Consider the following 21,514-nt stretch of genomic DNA (forward strand, 5'->3'; position numbering starts at 1 on the left):
GGTTGGACTAGATGACCTCTAAAATCTGAACAAACCCTGAAATTTTAGGATCCTTTGAATCATTGCAAACATCCAATGAAGACTAAAATAGGATGCATATGACCCAGGCTGTTATCATGCCAGCAGTGACATTTACTAAATGAGACCTTTGAGATGAAATTTTATATCCTGCCATTCTGTACACTGCTCCAAGCTCAATACTACACATATTTCCTTGGCAACTTCCTTTCCCTCTGACTACTGCAAAAGGAGACAGCGTGGTCTGCAGGCTTCCTAGACCATCCTAGAAGTAACAGAGTTCAGAGTTCAGTCGGGGCGCTTCCTGCCAAATCTGCTGTAGATACCGCAAAAGTTTTTCTATGTAGGTAAGTTATTATAAAATGTCAGGAAACTATATGCATTGCCCATACCTAACCATAAAAGGATTTAATGCGTGTGTTTCAAATTCAGCCAGAGGACCATCTGAATCCTGGCAGAGGCTTGAGTGCAGGGATGACAGCAGAATCTGGGTAAGAGACACTTGAGAGTAACCACAGAAGTTACCTACCGAACACTCAAGACTGTCTGGTCAAGTTCTAGTTCCTTCTCCAGTCAATGACTGCTACATCCTCTTTTTAGCTCTGCATTGACTCTTCTTTAATATAGCGTATCTTTTTTAGCCCCATTTCCATGCTAACAAAAGATTATTCAAACAATTGTTAAGACATAACACTCAAATTAGTTTTCTCAATTGTCCAAATGCCTTACTCATTACAGCTGAGAAGACAGAAATATTAACTAACCTAATCAGAAAGCAATTCAGTTTTTTTCCCTCTACTGTAGGCCTTACAGTGAACTTTCTAGGTTTGGTCCGATTCCACCTTAAAGGGCTCAAGTGTCATCACTGGAAGGAGTTGTGGAATTGGCCGTGACACTCCACTGATGGTTTCCTTTCCTCTGTTTACTCTTTGGGGGAAGGATATGACCGGAATGCTTCAGCCCCCAACAAGGAAACAACAGAGAGAAAATGAGAATGAGATGAATGTTTACATGTCACTGTCTGAGGGCTTCTACAGAATGTTCAATGTGAGAATTTCCAAAGGCTGACAGATGCTATTTAATAGAAGTCAAACATAAGATTCCTAAGGCTTGCTATGAGAAACTGAGTACATTTTATAATATGTTCTAATATACTGTAACACTGGATTATAACACAAGCATAATTACTGTTGAAAATAAAGTTATGAACTAACAAAACGTTCTCCTTATTCTAAGTTTATATAATTCTTGGGGACCTAACTGGATTAAAATTGTTTGAACAATCTGACCAGTGCTCAGAAGAATCATCATAGCAGGTACACAAAATAGAGAATAAAATTTTAATGGTATCAAAAATTTAGTACTTGTTGGAATAAAGTTGCAAAATATTACTCAGTAACTGACTCAGCTTCTAAATCAAGCTAGAATTACACATACTCTGTATATTACTTGAGTACATACAAGTACATTCCATGATAACATGCAGAGACATGGAAACAAGAGTACTGTGAAATCAAAATTGCCATCTCTATTGATGAAATAATGAATTGAAAACAAAACCCCTATCCAATAATCCAGAATATCTCATTTTGAAAAGGGGGTTTTGAATGTTGCTGTTTTCAAGAACTCAAATAACTTCCATGTGGTTAAATTGGATTTTTTTCCTCAATATGAAAAAAGGGAAGCAGGTATATTCCTATAGTTATGGGAATATACTTTTCTTTTTACTCTATATCAAATGAAAAGTTTGCTAGGTTTTCACTTCTCTCAGGTAAAAGGGGCTCTTCACATTCTAATGGTTAAGAATGAATCCCTTGGGACTTCCCTGGTGGTCCAGTGGTTGAGACTCCACGCTTCCAATGCAGGGTGTCCAGGTCCAATCCATGGTCGGGGAACTAAAATCCCGCATACCGCAACTAAGCCTGCAACTAGAGAAGCTGCAAGCCGCACGAAGACCCAGAGCAGCCAAAAAAAAAAAAAAAGAGAATGAATCCCTTAAAGCTCTTAGGCATTTGAGTGTCATACCACCCAAATGCTCACATACCTTTAATGATAAAGTCATATGGGATATGAGTTTAATTCTCCTGAGAACTAAACAGACCTACGAAATAAACAGGGTATGAGAATGACCTGAGTTCACAGGAATCTCTAAATTCGAAAGACATTGCTTCAGCTTTGCTAAGATTGCATCAAAGGCCTTTTATAGCAAGAGTTTCTTAGTGAGTCACGTATTTGGGCATGGAGCCTTGGGATCTTTTTAAGCACTAAAAAGAAGTGCTTTATGTTGTGCAAATTCAATGAAAGGCCAAAACAGATAGAGGACTGACAGTGCTGAGTAAAACCTACAAGTAATCCAAAGATTCTATCATCTTAAAAAGAAAGGAGAAGGTGAGAGGTACGACCGACCAACTTTGCTCCCAGTTTGACAATTCCTGGGGAGCTTAAGATAAGCAAAGACAGCACCTTAAGTGGAACCCAGTGGAAGCCTCTCAGAAGTATGGGTTGGTTGTGGCAGAGATGGCTACTGATCCCCTCTAAGTAACTCCTCCTCCTTTGAGTGTGAGAACCCAAGAATGTATATGACGAGTAGGGTAAAGTACTGGCTTCACAGTCATTTCTCCAAATTATGAATTGCAACTTCTGTTATTATTACTGTTTGCAAAACAAGAGGTCACATGTGAATTATCAGTCAATGAACAGCACATAAAAGAATATGGTCTGTCTTCAGTCTGAGCTCTGATTTGCTCTGTAATCAAGGCACTTTAAATGTTTTGGTGCCTTAGTGTACTAACATGTAACATGAGAATAACACTCATTTACTTACCTCAAGAAGCTACTACATAGATTATTAAATCGCGAAGCACTTTGAGCTCCTCAGATGAAAAGCACTGTGGAAAAAATTACAGCTGAGGAAACTCTTTCAATGCCCCAGAATCCTGAACTATTGTGTCTATGTCTCAATTACGATTCCTTAAACACTTTAAAAATAAAATTTGTTAGTGGCACTCCATCCCCTTTTTATATGTTAATTGTTTGGCACACAGATGCTTATATACTTAAAATTTAGTTGTCATACTCCCTACTCCAAAGAAGTTTACTAATTTTCCAGTAAAGTTTATTAAATGTACCCATTATGGAGTATTCCATGTCAAGTTTAGAAAACTTTAGCTTTCTCTGCGGTACATGGGACATAATAAAAAGTTCATTTTTTTTTCAAAATAATTGAACTAGTGTTATTTGTGTAAAACTACAACTTTTTAATGAAAAAAATGCTGAAAGTATGCCACAGTGTCTATATATTCATCTGAAGAGTACAAAGATGGAGTTCTGAGAAAAAAGGGTCTTAACACTATAGAAAATAAATGTGGTTCTTAATTGTTCAAAGGAAACATTTAAAAAAATGTAATGTTTCATACATTGACATAAAACAATTAGTCAGAGGTAATGAACTATAAATACAATAGTTAAAATGTTGTTTCTATTTTAGCATTAGTTTTTCTAAACAAGTTAAATTCAAAACATTTAAAATCTGTTACACTCATGTTTCAAAGAAATTGTGGAAATGGAAGCTTTCATGGAAATCGAAAACAATGATACCACCTTGTGATCTTTATGTAGAATACCCTGGACCTTGATCATTTTAGATTTATAATATATTTTGGTTAATACATTAGATTCAACCCATTAATATGCCTTTATATTTGGGAGAAATTAGATTGTGATCTATAACCTTGCAGTCCACCCAAGTCCTTACTTCCAGGCCTTGCTTGATTCTCTGCAGGGGGTTCTGTCAGACTCATACTTAAAATGATGAAAACTATAAATAACTTTTTTCGGACTGAACATTTGCTTTGTTTTTTAAAGTAAAATAAAGTGCTTCTAAATTCAAATATTTCTTACCCTAAACAAAAGTGAAACATACTCAAACCTGAAACCTCCATATGTTGACACATATATTTTAACAGAAAAAAATCAGTCTGGGGCCATTAATGTCCTTCAACAGTTCAGACTGGATCAAAGTTGGGCTTTGCACTATTATCGTGCTCATGTTTGTACATGAAGGTCAAAAGAAAGAGGGCAACATCCAAGGACGACCAATAGGCAGTGTGCGATGTGACAGCTGACCAATAGCGGCTCTCCACAAGGCCTTCTCTGAGTTCAAAATCAATTCTGTGATCCAATTCCACTAAAAAGAAAAGAAGTCAAACAAATTAATAAGTATTACAAGATTGGTTCTATATAGACTTACTAGAGTTGAGAATAAAAATTTACCAAATAGAAGTGACTCTCCTAATTATTATTACTAATTTTTAAAAAGTGACTTTCCACTCTAATCTTACAGGAAAAAATACTCAAGAGCCTCAGCAGCTCAGGATTCTATTTGGTGAACCCTTTCCTTTGTGTGCTCAGGTCAATATGGAATAATAAAGCAAGAAAACAAAAACCTCGCTTGGTATCACACAGTATATTTGGAATAAAGAAAGTGGGCTCAAATGCTGGCTTTCCCATTTAATCTTTGTGCCTAATCTGTAAAATAAGGCAAACAGCCTTCTTGCAGAATGATGGGCCAGGCTTACACGTAACAATGCCTGCCGGAGTGCAACAGGGCACTCAAAGGCTCCTTCATTGGGGAGGCCCTCTACATCAACTGGCTCAGGGAGACATGCTGGAAGATAACATCTATTACAGTCCTACCACGTTTTCCTCTCCACTTGGCTGAATTCCTCAAAGGCAGCCACGACACACCCTAGTCTCTATCCTGTCAGCAGGGCCTAACATGCACCTGGGACATACACGCTCATTAAATGTTTGTTCAATAAAAGAATCCACTAGGTGGCCAGGAAAGTTAAACTGGGAGGAACAATGGTAATTCTTGAGAGGAAGGATTTCATTTTATAACAGTGCTGTCTTCAAACAATTCAGTGAATTCACTCGTCTTTTCTAAACACACAGAAAGTCCCTGCAATACGTGTTAGAGAAAAACCACCTTACCAAATCAAGGCTCTAAGATTGCGATCGGTTCATCTAACAAATCCTTAGAGATAAAACACTTAGAAAACGATAATTTGATCTTCAGGAACTCCTTTAAAACTGTCAATGAGCCATACAATATTTTGAAGGGTCTGTCTTAAAAATGAAAAGCACCGAAATCACTACTATTCAGACACTCAAAGTCTGCTCTTTGTTCAGAGTACCAGCAGATGTGAAAAGTAAAAACTGGCAAAAACTAAGGAGGTGGGAGAAAAAGTTGGGTTTTGCTTTACCCTGGAAATTTGGTAGTTGCATATAGGAAATCACATCATTTTAGAGAATGATTTCACATAAATGTTTAGCTAACGCTTATTTTAAACAGGTATTTTGTGACAATACCATTTGGTGATTTAAAAATGCATTTACAGTCGTTATTTTTCTATTCAATTGTGCTTTTCTGACAAAGAATGTCAGAAAATATCTATACATTTTTAGATAAGGTTTACACTTAAACAGCATAAATACCCAGTTAGGTTATAAAACCCCATGAAATATATCAACATAGGCTTTTTACAAAGTTTTTTTAAAAACAAAATACAAAGTATTTTTCTCATTTAAATTATGATAAGCTAATCCATAATAAGAAATAGTTGAAAGCCACATGTGGAACTGTAGGATAGTAATGTCTTAATTTTTTATCTTTTGTATTCCATGGGACATTTGTGTTAAATTGGTAGGTACATTCTGGCACAACAGACAGGAAGATGAAAAGAGGACATGAATTCTCGAGCACAATGAAGAGGAGTCAAGGTGAAGTTAGTTATAAAGAAAAAAAAGGAGAAATAAGAGGAAAAACAGAAGAGATGGGAAACATACACAGTAAAATTGGTGAAGCTCACACCAAGTTACTTCTAAGAATTCACTTTTAAATGCCACTGTAGAATGTCTTCCTAGTCCAAGTCTTAGGTTGAACTGTTGTCTTAAAGTCAAAGAAAGGGAGATTTTCAACTAGTGTTATTTGGCTCCACTTTGATTTTATGTCCCTGAAATTTATTCTTAATATGCTATTACTGTGCAACACTGCCTTTCATATACTATAAACGCAAATGATAAATTTATTGTTCCATTATATTATATGCCCTTGTACTTCTCATCACCCAGAGGATCTTCAATAAGTGTCACTAACTAGATTGCCCCTCCCTATCCCTTTCTATTTATCTGTAGGCTGTCCCCATCAAAATGGGAATTAGGTAGCCAGCTTGTACCTGATGAACCCATTTTAGCCTCTCATCTTCCTTAAAAGGTTTACCCCAGTAGTCTGGCTGCCATTGCAGCTGACCTCACATTTGTGTTGGTTTTGCAGGTGGATGGATGGATGAAGAGGGCCTATGTCTCATCTTCCCCCTTTCTGTAGATCACAGAATTCCCAAGGGAGTGGGGTTACTACATGGCTGCACTATTCCATCAATATACGTGCTATGAGATGTGCTCTTGGCCAAAGTTGGCCCAAATCTACACGGAGTTGCCTTGGACCCACTTTCTCATTGTTAACATATCAAGAAGGGGTGGCACCATACAGGTTAGTAGTTTTTTCCGAGTTTCTCTCACTGAGTTAGGTCAAAAAGAAAGGAGAACATAAAATCATCACTTTGTCCTTCTTTCTCTCTCTTGAGTGCCTAAGTGCTAAAATTCCTCTATCTACAAAAAAAAAAAAAAAAAAAATGGGATTCCTGAACAATTAAAGGGAGGTAAAAAAAAAAAAAAAAAAAAATGAGATTCCTGAACAATTAAAGAGAGGTAAAAATGAAAAAAAAAAAAAGGTTGTTGGCTTTTAACAATCATCAACAATTTGCACTGTGCTTTCAGCAGAGAATTCTTTTGTGCACAGGGCCTGTCAACATGGATTATGGTGTTGTAAAGTAAAATATATGAATAGAAAGTCACCATCTTACTATTATAATGTGTACTAACTAGACAGGTTTCTTCTATTTAATGGGAGTGTCTTAACTTCCCTGGAGAGAAATTTTCAAAAACTTAATGAATCTTAAGTTATCTTATTTGTAAATAACAATTATGGTCATAATTGCATGATTTTTTGCTTCAGGTAGATACCAAGAAAACCACTTAAAGTACTAGGTAAAGGAAACTGGGTTTCCAAATGACTGGTGAAAGATTCATTTGCAATAAGAAAGATTGTGCTCAGAGTTCTTGATAAATTATGTCTTCTTATTTTTGTGCTGCCTCAGAGCGACTATATATTTCATGTGCTTAGGTGTTTGACATCCAAAGAATATTTACATTTTGTGACTTATCATAGCTTCAAATATATTTAAGAATATTCTCTAACCATCCTTTATTTGAAAAAAATAAAGCTCCATAATGAGTTTTATAATCAGTTGTCATTTCTAACCCCCAAATTTCCCGACACTAATATACCCTGAAAGACTTTCATATACCTAACATTTGACAACAGATGGGCTATTTGTGTAAATATAGGCTCATGGGTTGAATATAAAGAAACTCCTGGAGATGCCCAGATTTATTGGATCCTCTACCATCTGGTTGGAGAAATGTTCCTGATCATATTCAGAACTACTCACTTCCATTCATCCTTAGTTCTCCTCAAAACTAACTTCTGGTTCTCTACATACTCTGTGCTTCCCACCTCTGTGTTTCTGCTTATGCTGTTTATTCTCTCTGTACTGTCTCTTCATCTTTGCTTGTCCAAATCCTACTTCCGCAAAGCATTTTTTGATTTCTCCAGGTTAAATCATTTTCTCTTTCCTTAGAACTGTCAGAGGCCTTTACCTGTTTCTCTGTTATGTGGCTCATCACATTCTGTCATATATTATAATTATTCCTGTAGTTATCTACCTTCCCTACTAGAATATATGCCCTCTAAAAAATATGTAACTTCCACACCAGCATTTAAAATCTTTATGGGCAGCACTGAAATCTGTTTCATCTTTGGTATCTTTTCTAGTGACTACCTACTTGGCTCATGGTAAAATTGTTGAATGAATAAAAACAGGAAAAGAGAAAATAGAAGCCATATACATAATACCATCTGAATCAGATCAGTGTGGTGCAATCATGATTAGTGGTCTAATTGCTTGGGTAGCTGGGATGGTTTTAAGGTAGTGAATAAAAAGGACTACTTGAATGTAGGACAAATGTATGAGTGGATTAATTTTCCTTTCTCCAACTAAGTATGCAAAAAGCACACATCAATTATTTCTCGATGGAAGTGACCATTACATGAACAGGGACCAGAGAGAAGACTTATATAAGATCATTTCTTGAGGGGATTTCACTGAGTTAGATCAACATAAACTGCTGTTATAGAGCCCAAAACCCAAATCAGCTTGTTATGCTGAAACACGTTTTGGAATCTATTACCAAGTAAGATTTAAAAAAAATATATATAGAAAAAATGCATGAAAATTAGCAATTATAAATACAGAAATTATAAAATTAGATATGGTTAAAAAATCCAAGGAAACACCTGTAACTTATTTTTTTGTTAAAGGTAAAGTTCGATATTTAAAAAAAAGGAAAGAGAAAGAAGCTATAAAAAAAGGAATGAGAAGTTAATGATGAAAATAATTTTAAACTGCTACGATTAATCTTTACTGATACATTTTGAATCTGCTGAAAATTAAGAGACTAAAAATATCTCTTACATCCAATAATAATTTTTTCAAAGCGAACCTACACCTCTAAAGAACATTAAATATTTGTGTTGAAATCAGTATCAGTTATGGCATACCAACAGCCCTAGGGGAAGTGTTATTAATATCTGAAATAATTAGAAATGATAAAATCCTTTATACTATGAAATCCTTTTAAGTATATTACATGAAAAGAATACTGAATCTCTTTGAAGGCTGTAGGGCAATAGAGGAGAAAGAGAATGGCCTCATGCTTTTCTCCCCTCTCTAAAAGGTTCCTTTGTAGAAGCATATAGGAGTATCATATATTTTAGCACATTAAGGGTCTAATCAATACTCGGGGGTTTCTGGACCACTATATTTAATATTAGAAAATACAGGAAGAGAATACATATAAAATAGTCTATTAATGGTAACATTCAAGCTGATCTCATAGAACTGATCCAATTTTTCAATGAGCAGGAGAAATCTAAGTAGATCATTTTCATAGTGCTCTGAATGCTATTCCTGACATATACCATACCGAGGGTATTATCTTTATTCTGCATTACATTTTCCGGAAAAAGAAGTTGTGGGAGATTAAAGAACGATTCTTGAAGTCTGAAATCTGTGAAAAAAAAACACAAGATGCTGTAAAGTGTTGGCTGATGGTTACAAATGGCCTTCAGTGATGCAGTGGCCAAAAGTTAGAACAATACTCCCAAATAAGCTGATTAAACCTAGCATACATAAAAAAGTACACACGTTGGTTTTTGTGAAGAGCTCTTTCATGGAAAATGTAAGCATAATTAACTCTGAAATATAATGTCATAATCTGTTAACACCCAAATATCTCCCAAATGTATAGTTCATTTAAGTTCTAACCTAGAGGCAAAACAATGCTAAAAGAAACAGATTCTTTTCATAATATGTTACAAACACAGGGGAGTACAAGAAACAGTAAAACCACTGGAAATAAGCCTATACTTTTCAAAAGAAACGAAGAGTAGCTATATAAGATGCTTCAAATTGATGTCAATAAGATGGTTTCAACTGACAACACTAAATCTTCAAAGAGAGAAACCTGATTGATCATGAATTCACAGTCCGTGTCCATCTTACCCTCAAAAAGCAAGAGAATCAAAGCCGATAGCTTCAGAATGAAGGTTATCGAGAAGAACTGAGGCAATCAAATGTGAGCAGAAAGGAAGGAAGGAAGAAAGGAAGCCAGAATCACCTAATCACAGTGACCAAATTCCAGAAAGAAGACTTAAGGAAGAAAGGTTTTATGATTTGCAACATATAGCCAAAATAGCAATTATGACTTAAGAAATTTGTCTAAATCAGGATTACACAGAAGAGTGTATTACTGAAGCAAGTCAAAGAATTAGTAAGGTGAATCTTGGGGATTTGATTTAAAAGGCGTAATTCTCCTGTAGTAGTGGTCCAATTTTAAAAGTTGGGCTTTTAAAATCTGTATCTAAAGATGAATACATATAACTAAGAAATCATGATTAGCTCACAGTTAGTTGAGTCTACAGTTGGCAAGTAATTTACCATTAGGACCAACAAAAATTTATATGCTAGAATGACAGAAAACATATTCTGTTAAGATATTAAAATATAATAATGCAATACAGCTAAGCATCTCTACTCACTTGTACTGGAAGAAGAAATAGCTTTCTTCTTTATTATCACTTTGAAATTTCTATGTTAAATAGTAGAAAAACTAAAAGATAGGTTTCTTCTCTCAGACCCTATAGACTTCTCTCTGTATGTCTTCATTACCCCGTCTCTTGGGCTCAAAATACCCTGCTCTTCTTGTTCCCTCGTTCACCCTAATGTTTACTAGCATCATTGCTGTGCATTAACTTTACAAGGAATTGTGACTTTTTACCTGCCATTTTACAAAATTCTTTGAAGTTATTTTTCCTCAGAAGTTTAGTTTTCTTTTGACATCTGCATGTTATAACAGAATTTTGTATTTCACAATCTCATTTCTGATAGTAAGCAGAAGTGAGAGTTTAAGTCAGCAATAGTATAGGAACTCTTATAAGAAAACTATGAATTTTGTACAAATATCAAAATCTGAAATGAATTTTCTAGGCAGTGTTCAAAAAGCTTGCAATTATAAAATTTTTAGTACTCAGAGTCTGACATAGATAGGATTAAGGTAAAAAAATGGAATTGGCCCAAATAGGAAAGTCCAACTCAGAAATGGCTAGGATAATTCATCATGGAGTGGAGGTGACTCTGGAGAAAGATCCAGCCCCTAGGACTGTCGCATGGCAATGAATGCTGGTTGTTTTAAAATTCAGAGTAGCAGACACAGTAAGAAAACAAGGCTCTAAGTATCTGAAATGAAACGTTTAAGGATTTTTAGAGGAAGAAAATAAAATTTTCTTGCTATAGTTACAGAAAGGAAGTAGCTAGTTTCAGAGTCAACATTTCCTTATGTAAGTCAATGGAAAACTAGGACTTGACTTATTAGTCTTATTTTACTGGACGTTTAAAAATAAGGTTCAAGTTTACATCCTTGGAAGTAAATATATACTAAGTGTATTAGTGTTTCACAACTATTCAAGAGTTTAGACCTTATAAATCCACTGGAAAAAATTAAATAAAGCTCCATTCTAATATAAGTCCAGTATAATTATCCTTTCATTCACTCATTTCTTGAGTATCTATTTTATACAAGGTAGCTGGGATAGGATTGGAAGCGATACAGTGGATCCAATACAATTAAAGCTCTTAAGGTTTTATAATTCGGTTGGATGAAGGGAACTGAGGGATTAGCACCAGGACAGCTTTGGCATAGCAGTTTTAAAAAGTATCAAGAGTAAATACAGCATAGGTTTGAAGCAACTACATGAATTTTTAAGGCTGAGAAGACATATTAAAAAAAGAAACCACTTTAGAAAAATCAGGGAGTGCTTACCACAAAGAGATTTGTTTTATGCTTGATGTGTAACACCTCTGTGCCACAAGGCCCTAATTATTAATGCTCTTTACTTAATTCACCAACGCAGAGAGTAAAAATGCATTTACCTAGGGATTATTCCTAAAAATTTAAGTAGAAGAAAAAGCATTGTTTCTTTAAAAGCTAAGGCAGGCGTTAGATTAAGAGTTGACTGCTAGTGTTAATATCCTAACCCTTTGTGCTCCGCACATTTTAAAAAGGAACGGTGTAAACTTGTAAAGAACAGTATGAACTAACATGCAGAGTCAAGAAAGCCAGAACTGCTATGTGCAAGGGTCTGCGTTGCCACAGTGGACGTGGGAGGTGAGGCAACCGGCTTCTTCTCGTCTTCCACAGAGTCCCTTGATGCCTCAGATGGCTGTGATGCAGATGAACGTCCGAACCTTGAGAACAACATTCCTCCAAGTCCCTTTCCAATGCTCGCAGCCCCTACATTTCACAAAACAGGGCAGTCATTCTGCTGAATTACACCACACACCAGGCTAAAGAGCACCACCCATATTTACAGCCAGCTGGCAGAGGGACTAAGCCCTAGTCACATTTTTCCAGAGTGGGTACATAAGAAAATTACAATTTATATTGTAGGTTTCTAAATAAAAATGGTGTTGAATAGAGTAAGAGTTGTACAGACTCCAGGAATATAGCTTACAAAGGAACAAAGATTCTATTTTATTCGTGATCATTGTTCTTTAAAGTATTTCGTAAGATTAAAAATGTTAATAAAAGAACCATGCCATTCACATGGGCATATATTCACTATTGATATGCTTACTCCTGAGGTTAAGTGGATATGTTATAAAAAGCTATGAATAAACAATCTTTATGACGAAGTCAAATATCAATGAGTCCAGCAGATAAAGCCTTTTTATAGTGCCATCTTGTGGCATTTTATACTAATAAGGCAACTTGTAACCAAAAGCAATGGACAAACTAAAGTGGCACAGAACTGAACTCTGGCGCTACACCATTGTGGCTGGTACTGGAGATCATTCAAACAGAAATTAAATACCCTTGTTGTCCTCAGGAAGGACACATATTTCGAGAGACTTTTAGGACGGGGATCAGAGAACTGGTCGGCAGGGGCACCCTTAGTACTCAAGCACTCCCTCATTTCATGGATGAGGAAGCAGAGCATTAAAAACTACGTGACTTCCCAAGATCTCACAGTAAGTGATGGGGCCAAGATTAAAATGAGGGACTTGATTCCCCGATCTTCTTTTGTGCATCCAGCTATCTCATATTCTTTAACTACAGGATCTGATCTAATTAAGAGAACTTTAGGGCTTTTGCCCTCAAATATGAACAGTGAGAAGGTGGTTAACACTAACCATGAGGATTAACTGTTGGATGTTTTGTAATACAGAGAGTATTTCCAAGTACTTAAAATTTAATGTCTATATAAAAGTGCTTAAATTCATTGATAAGGAATACTGAAAAGAAGTTACCTAATATGCTTGCTTTGCCTATATTTGTTATAGATTCCCCATAGTGTCGGCGGGACAAGACTGGTGAAGTCACAGGGCTTGGTATTGTTGAAATGCCTTCACTGTCTGAAATTGAGGTAGGTTCTTTTGCTGGGTGAAGAAAGCTTGGCTTCATATACTCATAAGGTAGAGGATTGGAAGTATTATACCAGTGGATCTGGACTGGTGAAATGTTGCTGTAGTGTTTCAGTATTAACGGTTCTAATCTATAAGCCTTGATTTAAAAAAAAAATTCAAAGAAACAAAACATTAAGGTACAATGCTTGGATTTTAGTAAACTGTTCATTCTTATTTTATTGCATGCTCAGTAGACCTTAGCAAATGTTTAAAAACCTGATATTCTTAACATGCGCTCTTATTTCTTCACTGTTAATAATATGTAGTCTGTCTAATTATAGATCCTTGATGAGACTATAAAAAAACAATTAGTCTAGGCTAATAGTGCCCATTAATTTGTTTTTCAGAGAAATATTCATTTTTATTATGTTCTAATATCATCTAGCAATTAGATTTATATTAGTCTCACAAACAAAACTGAAGCAGTAAACAGTAACCTGGAACACAGCAAATAAGGTCAATTTTTAATATCTAAGCTCCCAGTAAACCCTACTTTTAAGTAGATTAATATAGTAACGAACACTAGATGATGGTATAAGACAATTTGTCTAATGTGAAGTAGGGATGATATAGCAGAAAAGGCAATGGACTTGGCATCAGAATTCCCCGAGTTCATATTCTGGCCTCTATCACTTATTAACTATATGACACTCACCAAGTCACAAGGTCTCAGAGCCTCAGTTTCCTGAGCTATAGAAAGGAGATAACACTTCCTACTACCTCACAAGGATGTTGGGAAGAATAGATAACTGCCTAGCACAATTCTGACATAAGCTATTTAAAAAAATTTTTTCACAGAAGAACTATAAAAGGAATAATAAAAATAATTTGTAATAATGAGTTTGGAACCCTCCTTTATAATACAGCTGACCCTTGAACAACACAGGTTTGAACTGTGTGGGCCCACTTATTCATGGATTTTTTTCCCCCATAATTACATGTTACAGCACTACATGATCTGCAGTTGGTTGAATCTGTGGATGCGGAACCGTGGATACAGAGGGCTTCCTGTAAAGTTACACCCCAATTCTTGACTGAGCACAGGGTGTACCCCAACCCCCGAGTTGTTCAAGGGCCAACTGAATAACAAAGTTTAAGATGTACAAAGTACAAAGTATAGGGTATATACTGAAAGTTTAGAGTTCACCTATGATCTCAAGTTCACTTTCAAGTTATAGGAGAGTGAGTTAAATGAATGCATATTAACAAAATACTCAAGGTCTAACTGGGTGTTTTGCACATGTTTTACTTAATCCTAATAACCCTATGAGGTAAAATATTATCATCTGCATCATACAGATAAGAAATAGTCTCAGAAGTGAGCTGGCCAAGATCGCGCAGTCAGTATCTGAATTTAATACTAGATTCCATTTTAGTGAAATTTCTTAAATATAACCATTTTGATTCTTTAACATATGAGAAATTTTCTAAAATTCTGGTGTTTAGTCAATGTTATATTTCTTTGGTACTAGCTAAAGATCTTTTAAAAGACTTTATAGAATTATATAAAGCTATTTTTCAGAGAATAAATGCTATTTAAAATAGTTTGTCTTAAATCTAGTTATATCTAGCCTTGTCCCCAAGAGGATTTAAGGGAGAATTTTTCTCATCCAAAAATCATACTTGGCATTAAACTGTTTACCTGGATGCAGACAGATCCTAGGAGTATTTACATTAAAAAATTTATTTACAGTACAAACATACAGAGAATGTAAAAATCCAAAATGTCATAATTCCATCAAACTAAAATAAATTCTTCCACTTTTCTATGTTTAATACATAATATTTAAATATTTTCATTTCTAAGAGGATCTACCAATCACATTTCAATGTTGCAGCATACTTTAGAGAAAAAAGTATTTAAAGTGAGATTTTTAAAATTTATGGTTGCTACATTATTGGTATTACAACTGGTTAGGGTTTGAAAGTCCAGATGACTCCTGTCTTTTGGATTAATTGTCTAAAGATAATATTTTTACATTATGCTTTCATCCTACAAATACAACATAAACAGAACATCTTTAAGGTATTTTATTTCCTGATCCCTAAACTAATCAAAGAACAAATATTTTAAAAATATGAACTCATGCAAATGTAACAGATAAAGGCACATCTTGGAGATACCGCAGGTTTGGTTCCAGATCACTGCAATAAAGTAAATCACACAAATTTTTTAGTTTCCCAGTGCATATGAAAGTTAAGTTTACACTATATCTGTTAAATGTGCCACAGCATTATGTCTAAAATAACAACATACATACCTTAATTAAAAACTAATGCTGTTGGAAAAATGGCACCAATAGACTTACTCAATGCAGGGTAGCCACAAACCTTGTTTGTAAAAAAACGCAGTATCTACGAGAGATGTCTGTAAATAAACACTTTCTCATAAATTCAGCAGTACCTTGAAAGATTTCTTACAGAGTCTCTTAGGAAAAATTTAATATTGAGAGATAAATGTCCATATTTGCAACTCACCACTGGATCTGTTGGATGAAAAATGTTTAGTAATCGGTTACAAATCTCTCTGGGCAAAATATGGTCTTGACTTCCAGTGTTTCCTGGGCGGATGCCACGCAATGCCAAAAAAACTGCCAGCGGGGATCCCATACAGAAGAAATTTTCAACCTACAATGATAAAGTCATCCTAAATTTTAAAAGTAGTGAAGTGTTTTTCAAAGAATTTGGGCACAACATAATATATGGTAAAATACAAATAATAAATTTATCTCCAAATATATATCTTTTTAAATGAGCTTTGTCTAGATGGTATCTGCATTACTTATTAACTATATAACAACCATTAATTATTCTAAACAGTCTATCCAGGAGCAACTTCATTATCTTTAAATCTAATAGAAAATGAAGAATGAGAATAAGGAGAAGGAAGATTTATTAAGCTACTATTTTGTGTAAAGTAATAGTATATTAGGTATTCTAAAACATATAAAGACCAATAAGGCAGAGCTTCTGCACTCAGAGTTTACAATCCTGCGGGAGAGGCAGAATTAAATAGTGCATAATAGAGGGAAAGCGTGCTACAGGAGAGTAGACAAAGGAATAATTAATCCCAACTTTGAGGGCTTTACAAAGGAGGAAGCATTTGCACTGGCCATAAAAGATGAAAAGGATTTCCAAAGTTCCAAAGTTGGGGTTGGGATATACTGGGGCTGGAAGGATATTCCATACTGATAGAACCACATGAACTAAAGCAGAGGGAGGAAAGAAACTGGTTTAATTTAGAGAATAAAAATAACCTGATATGGTTGAAAATTGAGTGTGGGGAAAATGTAGCTTGGAATGAGAATGTACAGAACATTGACTGTTTGACTAAAAGAGTTGGGCTTAATTTATTTTACAGGTAGTGAAAGACAATAGGATTTGACCCATGTTTTAGGAGGTTAGTAAATCTGGTAGCAGCTTGTGAATGAACTGGAAAATTAAGAGGCTAGTGACTTGGAGACAAGTTAGAAAACTGTTGAAAGAGTTTAGGCAAAAGATAATCTGCACCCAGGAGGACAAGCTGTTCCATTCAGAAATGGAAATTTGAGAGATTAGGATGGAATCAACATGAATGAATGGAGATGGGGATAAGGAAAGTGCCAGAGGCAATTCACAAGATTTGGGTCTGGCTGACTGGGAAGATATTAATTAATCCATTAATTGTAACAGATACTCTAAGTAAATCATGTTTTTGTTCATAATTAGTTTGAGGTATCTGTAACATACCTAACAGGTAATTGAGAATTTAAGACAAGAAATAAAGAATTGGATAAGCCAACTTTTCTTTCTTTGTTTATGATTGGTTTGCAGTTTGGTAGACACACAAAGGAATTATTCTCTCTCAGATAAGAGTAACGACTGCTTTAGTGTTATCTATATCCATCAAATAATTTTAAAGGTGAAGAAGAGCTTTAGACATTTAGTCTAACTGCCTCATCTAGAGATGAATAAACAGATGAATTCAGAGATGTTAACTGATTTTGATTTGGCTAATGTTACATAACTAGTTAGTGTCAAAGCCTCATGATCACAACCAAAGCTTCCCACTCTCTAGACCAATGTTTGTTGACATTTTTTTCCTCTTTTGAAAGTTCAATGGTAATGTGTGACAAATCTAACATTTTATTTATGAAAGTAAATCCATCTGCCACTTAACAGGCATAAAAAGACCTGTTTCTTTTAGAACTCGGGAGTACTAAATATTAACTTGCTAATTCATCATATATTACTTTCTAAATTTCAGATTTCTATATTTTTTCTCTATAAGTAATTAAATTAAAAATTCATATTATTAGACTACATGACTATGTATTAGAAGGATACACAATTATAGGGCATCGATTCTGGTAATGTGATAACTGAATTTTGAGATAATAATATACTTAGTGGATTGTACTCAACTCTCTAGTACAAAACCCAGGACATGAAATAGAAGAGTTTACTTTTACTATCAGATCAATTCTACATATTTAACATTGATTATATATAATAATGGTGGTAGAGATGGAACTCAAATTCCAGGTGGGGGGTGACTCCAAAGACCATGCTCTTATGGCTTTTATTTTTATTATTATATTTTAACATCTTTATTGGAGTATAACTGCTTTACAATGGTGTGTTAGCTTCCGCTTTATAACAAAGTGAATCGGCTATATATATACACATATATCCGCATATCTCTTCCCTCTTGCATCTCCCTCCCACCCTTATGGCTTTTAAATGTATCTTATAACTTTACCATATGACTTTTAAATGTATAAGTTAAAAAAAAAAAACCTTTATAAGTCACAGAGATAGATTCAATAAGAATTTTTGCATCATTCCATCGCTTAATCTGTATGTTAAGTTCCCATGATAAAAGATATCAAGAACAAACAATATAGTACACTAGACATGGGCATATATTCAACTGGAAATGAGTATTAGGAAACTTACGTCATGTTCCATTTAACACTGCAAACAAATTGTTATTCAGGTATAGGCTGTGTCTTCTCCAATGGTCAGGTCAATGTCAATGTCTCTCTGCAACTTTTTATTCTTCTAAACCATTGCTTTAGACAGCTCTATTCCGCCCATATCAAACATAAGGTCTCTTTTTCTAGCTCTTCCTGCTTTCCTACAGCCTCCATGCCCTTTATCCTGTATATTCTAGCCAAACTGGTTTGCTCACTTTGCTCCAAACTAACTGCATGCACCTCATCTTGTACTTTTATCATACACTTCTTACTGATTAAAATGTCAGCTTTCCATCCCTGGAATCATCACTGATATAATTCCAGTTATTTTTCTTACCACATACCACTAGTTGGTCACAGAGATTTGTTAAATTCTAAATATTAGATATTTACCAGATCTGTCTCTGTTTTTCTTTTCTCACTAATTTAAGATTATTTGGTGTTTCTTGGACGTACTATGAAGGTATATCCCTCCACGCCTTTGTTTATGCTGTTTCTTTCAAGAACAGAGCAGCATTTCTCCTTTCCTCTACTTGGCAATATCCAATTTACTGAGATTAAGTAAAAATGTCATTCATTTGTAAACATTTAAAGGCAAAATTAAACCTCCTTCTTATGCATACATCATTCTTTATACTGCTAATAGACCCAGTAACACTGTGTTACATATTTTGAGGGCTAGGAAACCAGCCTGTCCATTCTTAGTGAAACCCAGAAACCAGCAGTGTCCAACAGACTGTAAGTGTCAAAAAAAAAAAAATTCATTTGAAAGAATAATTAGGATTTCATTTGAACCCTAACATCATGCTTCAAATGATGTTTGAAAAAAAACCTGAGATCAACAATGAAAATATCACCTGTCTTTCCTTACCTTAAATTTTAAGGCAGGTGTTTGTGTCATAGATGATGCCTTCAATCCATGTAGCTGTTCTTCTATGTCTCTCAGCCTAGAAAGGAGTATGAGATTATGTACACATTCATATTTATAATTTCATAAGTATTAGATGTTTACCAGTTCACTAAGCATAAAGAAGAAAATAATGACCCATCATCCAATCCCTCAAATTAATCCTTATTGACAGAATTTAATAAATGTACCTGCTGTAGTACAGAAAGTCTAAAAGTTTATGAAGGGACTTCCCTGGCAGTCCAGTGGTTAAGACTCCGCACTTCCAAAGCAGGGGGCACGGGTCTGATCTCTGGCTGGGAAATTAAGATCCCATAAGCCGTGTGGAGCGGCCAGAAAAAAAAAAAAAAAAAAAAAAAAAGGCTAAAACAAAAAGTTTATGAAATAATTAGTAAAAGTACCCCTATTCTTCCAATACATGCTGTTAATAGCTTTTTTGGGGAAACCTTTAGTAAAATGTGAGGCACATACAAGCATATATACACCTTTAAAAAAAAAACACAGCAAGTGTTCATACCACATACACTATTCTATATCTTTCCTTCTTCTACAGTTAATAATGAATCTTAGCAATCTTTTCACTTGTCTCCTGACCTACTTCAGTCTTTACAGCAACTGTGTAATTGTCCATCATACAGATAAACCACAGTTTAACCTTCCTCTGCTGATGAACATTTGGGTTATATCAACTTTTTCCTATTACAATGTTCTGTATCTAAGTCTGTTAAATTTGTTTTACTGGATTTTATGTCTACAATATGGCTCTGAGGCTTGCCAACATGACATTTTCTTTCAAAACAAACAATTATTTCTGACACTAAAAAGTTTATGTATTTTTCCTATGGTACTTAATAAAATTCTAAATGAAATCCTTAGACAACTTCTATAAGACAAAAATAAGTTCAACGCTTCCTGAGTGAAAATTTAAGTCAGCTAAATTGGTTGTTTTTATATAATGCTAACTATCAAAATGAGTGACTTTTCACTGTTCTATTAGAATCAATCATGATCATTAAGAGAACAAAAGAGCATGTAACTAAAGATGAAGATAGGAATGTAGCAAAGAATTAAAAGATAGTATCAGGGGCTTCCCTGGTGGCGCAGTGGTTGAGAATCCGCCTGCCAATGCTGGGGACACGGGTTCGAGCCCTGATCCGGGAGGATCCTGGTCTGGGAGGGCCCAGCCGCAGAGCAACTGGGCCTGTGAGCCACAGCTACTGAGCCTGCACGTCTGGAGCGTGTGCTCAGCAACAAGAGAGGCCGTGATAGTGAGAGGCCCGCGCACCACGATGAAGAGTGGCCCCCCTTGCTGCAACTAGAGAAAGCCCTCGCACAGAAACGAAGACCTAACACAGCAAAAATAAATTAATTAATTAATAAACTCCTACCCCCAACATCTTCTTTTAAAAAAACAAAACAAAAACAAAAGATAGTATCAGGAAGGCTGCAAATGATAACTATAAAATCTGTCAAAAATATATTTGTCAACAAAAAAAGGGCTTTAAAATTATTTTCAGAATAATAAGAAAGGTAAAGGCCCATCTCTAAGATTAGTAACTCTACGAATTAGTAACTACGAAGGATTACAAGCTAGTAAACATTTTCAGTAAGGATTCTACAAAGTGACTCAGCTTGGAATAAGTTTTAGATTTCACTCCTAATAAACTGTGAAGAAAAGACAGAAGGAAAAAGAGGAAGATGGAAGAATAATTCATTCCATGCTATAGGAAAACACCTAATTAGTATGTAAATTAAGTCTCTAGCTTGATTAGGCATGTTATTCAATAATCTTTGTACCCGAAACAATGTATTTTTTTCTTTATTATGAAAATCTTAAGTTTTCACCTAAGAAGTCCAGTGATTCCATGAAGACATTTTAAATTCTTTTAAGAGATTAGGGTATTTTACCGTTGTTTAGTTATATAGAGCTCATCAAGAAGATGACGTTCTTCATAGCTCATCCATTGTTCATCAGGCAACTCTTCTTCCTTCTGCAACAACTGTTCATAGAGTCGAACTGGATTCCAGCCAGTCATTATGTCATAAGTGATTACACATCCCAAGGAATGTGACACTATTGAGACTTTACCCCCTTTTTCTTCAAAGTCTGGATTCCGAGAACAGAAAAGGGAATATAATCGGTTCAGCTCTTGCTGAAGCCCTTTAACTAGCTGTTTGAAACAAGAAAACATCAAATTAGAGTAATCACTGACTACTATAAACTTTATTTCTAAACTCAAATACACTAAGGAAGAAAAACACACATTACTGGCCAAATATATCTAGGTTATTAAAATTAACTCAGAACCCTACAGGAAATGAAGTAAAGGTATATGTAATATTATAATCCATATCAACACTAAAGAATAAAGGCAGATGTTACCCACACAGATCCTTTCATAGTCCTTAAACCAATTACTTAAGCCAGC

At 35.0% G+C, this 21,514-nt stretch overlaps 1 protein-coding gene across 3 annotated transcripts in view; it reads right to left on the reverse strand.

Moving 5' to 3' along the window:
- Positions 1–3,535: 3,535 nt before the first annotated feature.
- Positions 3,536–21,514, reverse strand: part of DDHD1 (DDHD domain containing 1) — a 90,328-nt gene continuing 72,349 nt past the window's right edge. For 2 of the 3 annotated variants that reach the window (XM_007445965.1, XM_007445964.1), the window contains 6 exons: positions 20,994–21,256; positions 19,050–19,125; positions 15,699–15,848; positions 13,065–13,317; positions 11,857–12,048; positions 3,536–4,204 (listed from right to left, as the gene is read on the reverse strand). In XM_007445965.1, the coding sequence (XP_007446027.1) occupies positions 4,023–4,204; positions 11,857–12,048; positions 13,065–13,317; positions 15,699–15,848; positions 19,050–19,125; positions 20,994–21,256 (1,116 nt within the window). In that variant the 3' untranslated portion in view covers positions 3,536–4,022. Of the gene's footprint in view, positions 4,205–9,183; positions 9,268–11,856; positions 12,049–13,064; positions 13,318–15,698; positions 15,849–19,049; positions 19,126–20,993; positions 21,257–21,514 lie in introns of all 3 variants that reach the window. The other variant, XM_007445963.1, reaches the window with a different exon arrangement.

Source organism: Lipotes vexillifer, unplaced genomic scaffold (assembly GCF_000442215.2).
Source record: "Lipotes vexillifer unplaced genomic scaffold, Lipotes_vexillifer_v1.1 scaffold43, whole genome shotgun sequence".
Lineage (NCBI taxonomy): Eukaryota > Metazoa > Chordata > Mammalia > Artiodactyla > Lipotidae > Lipotes > Lipotes vexillifer.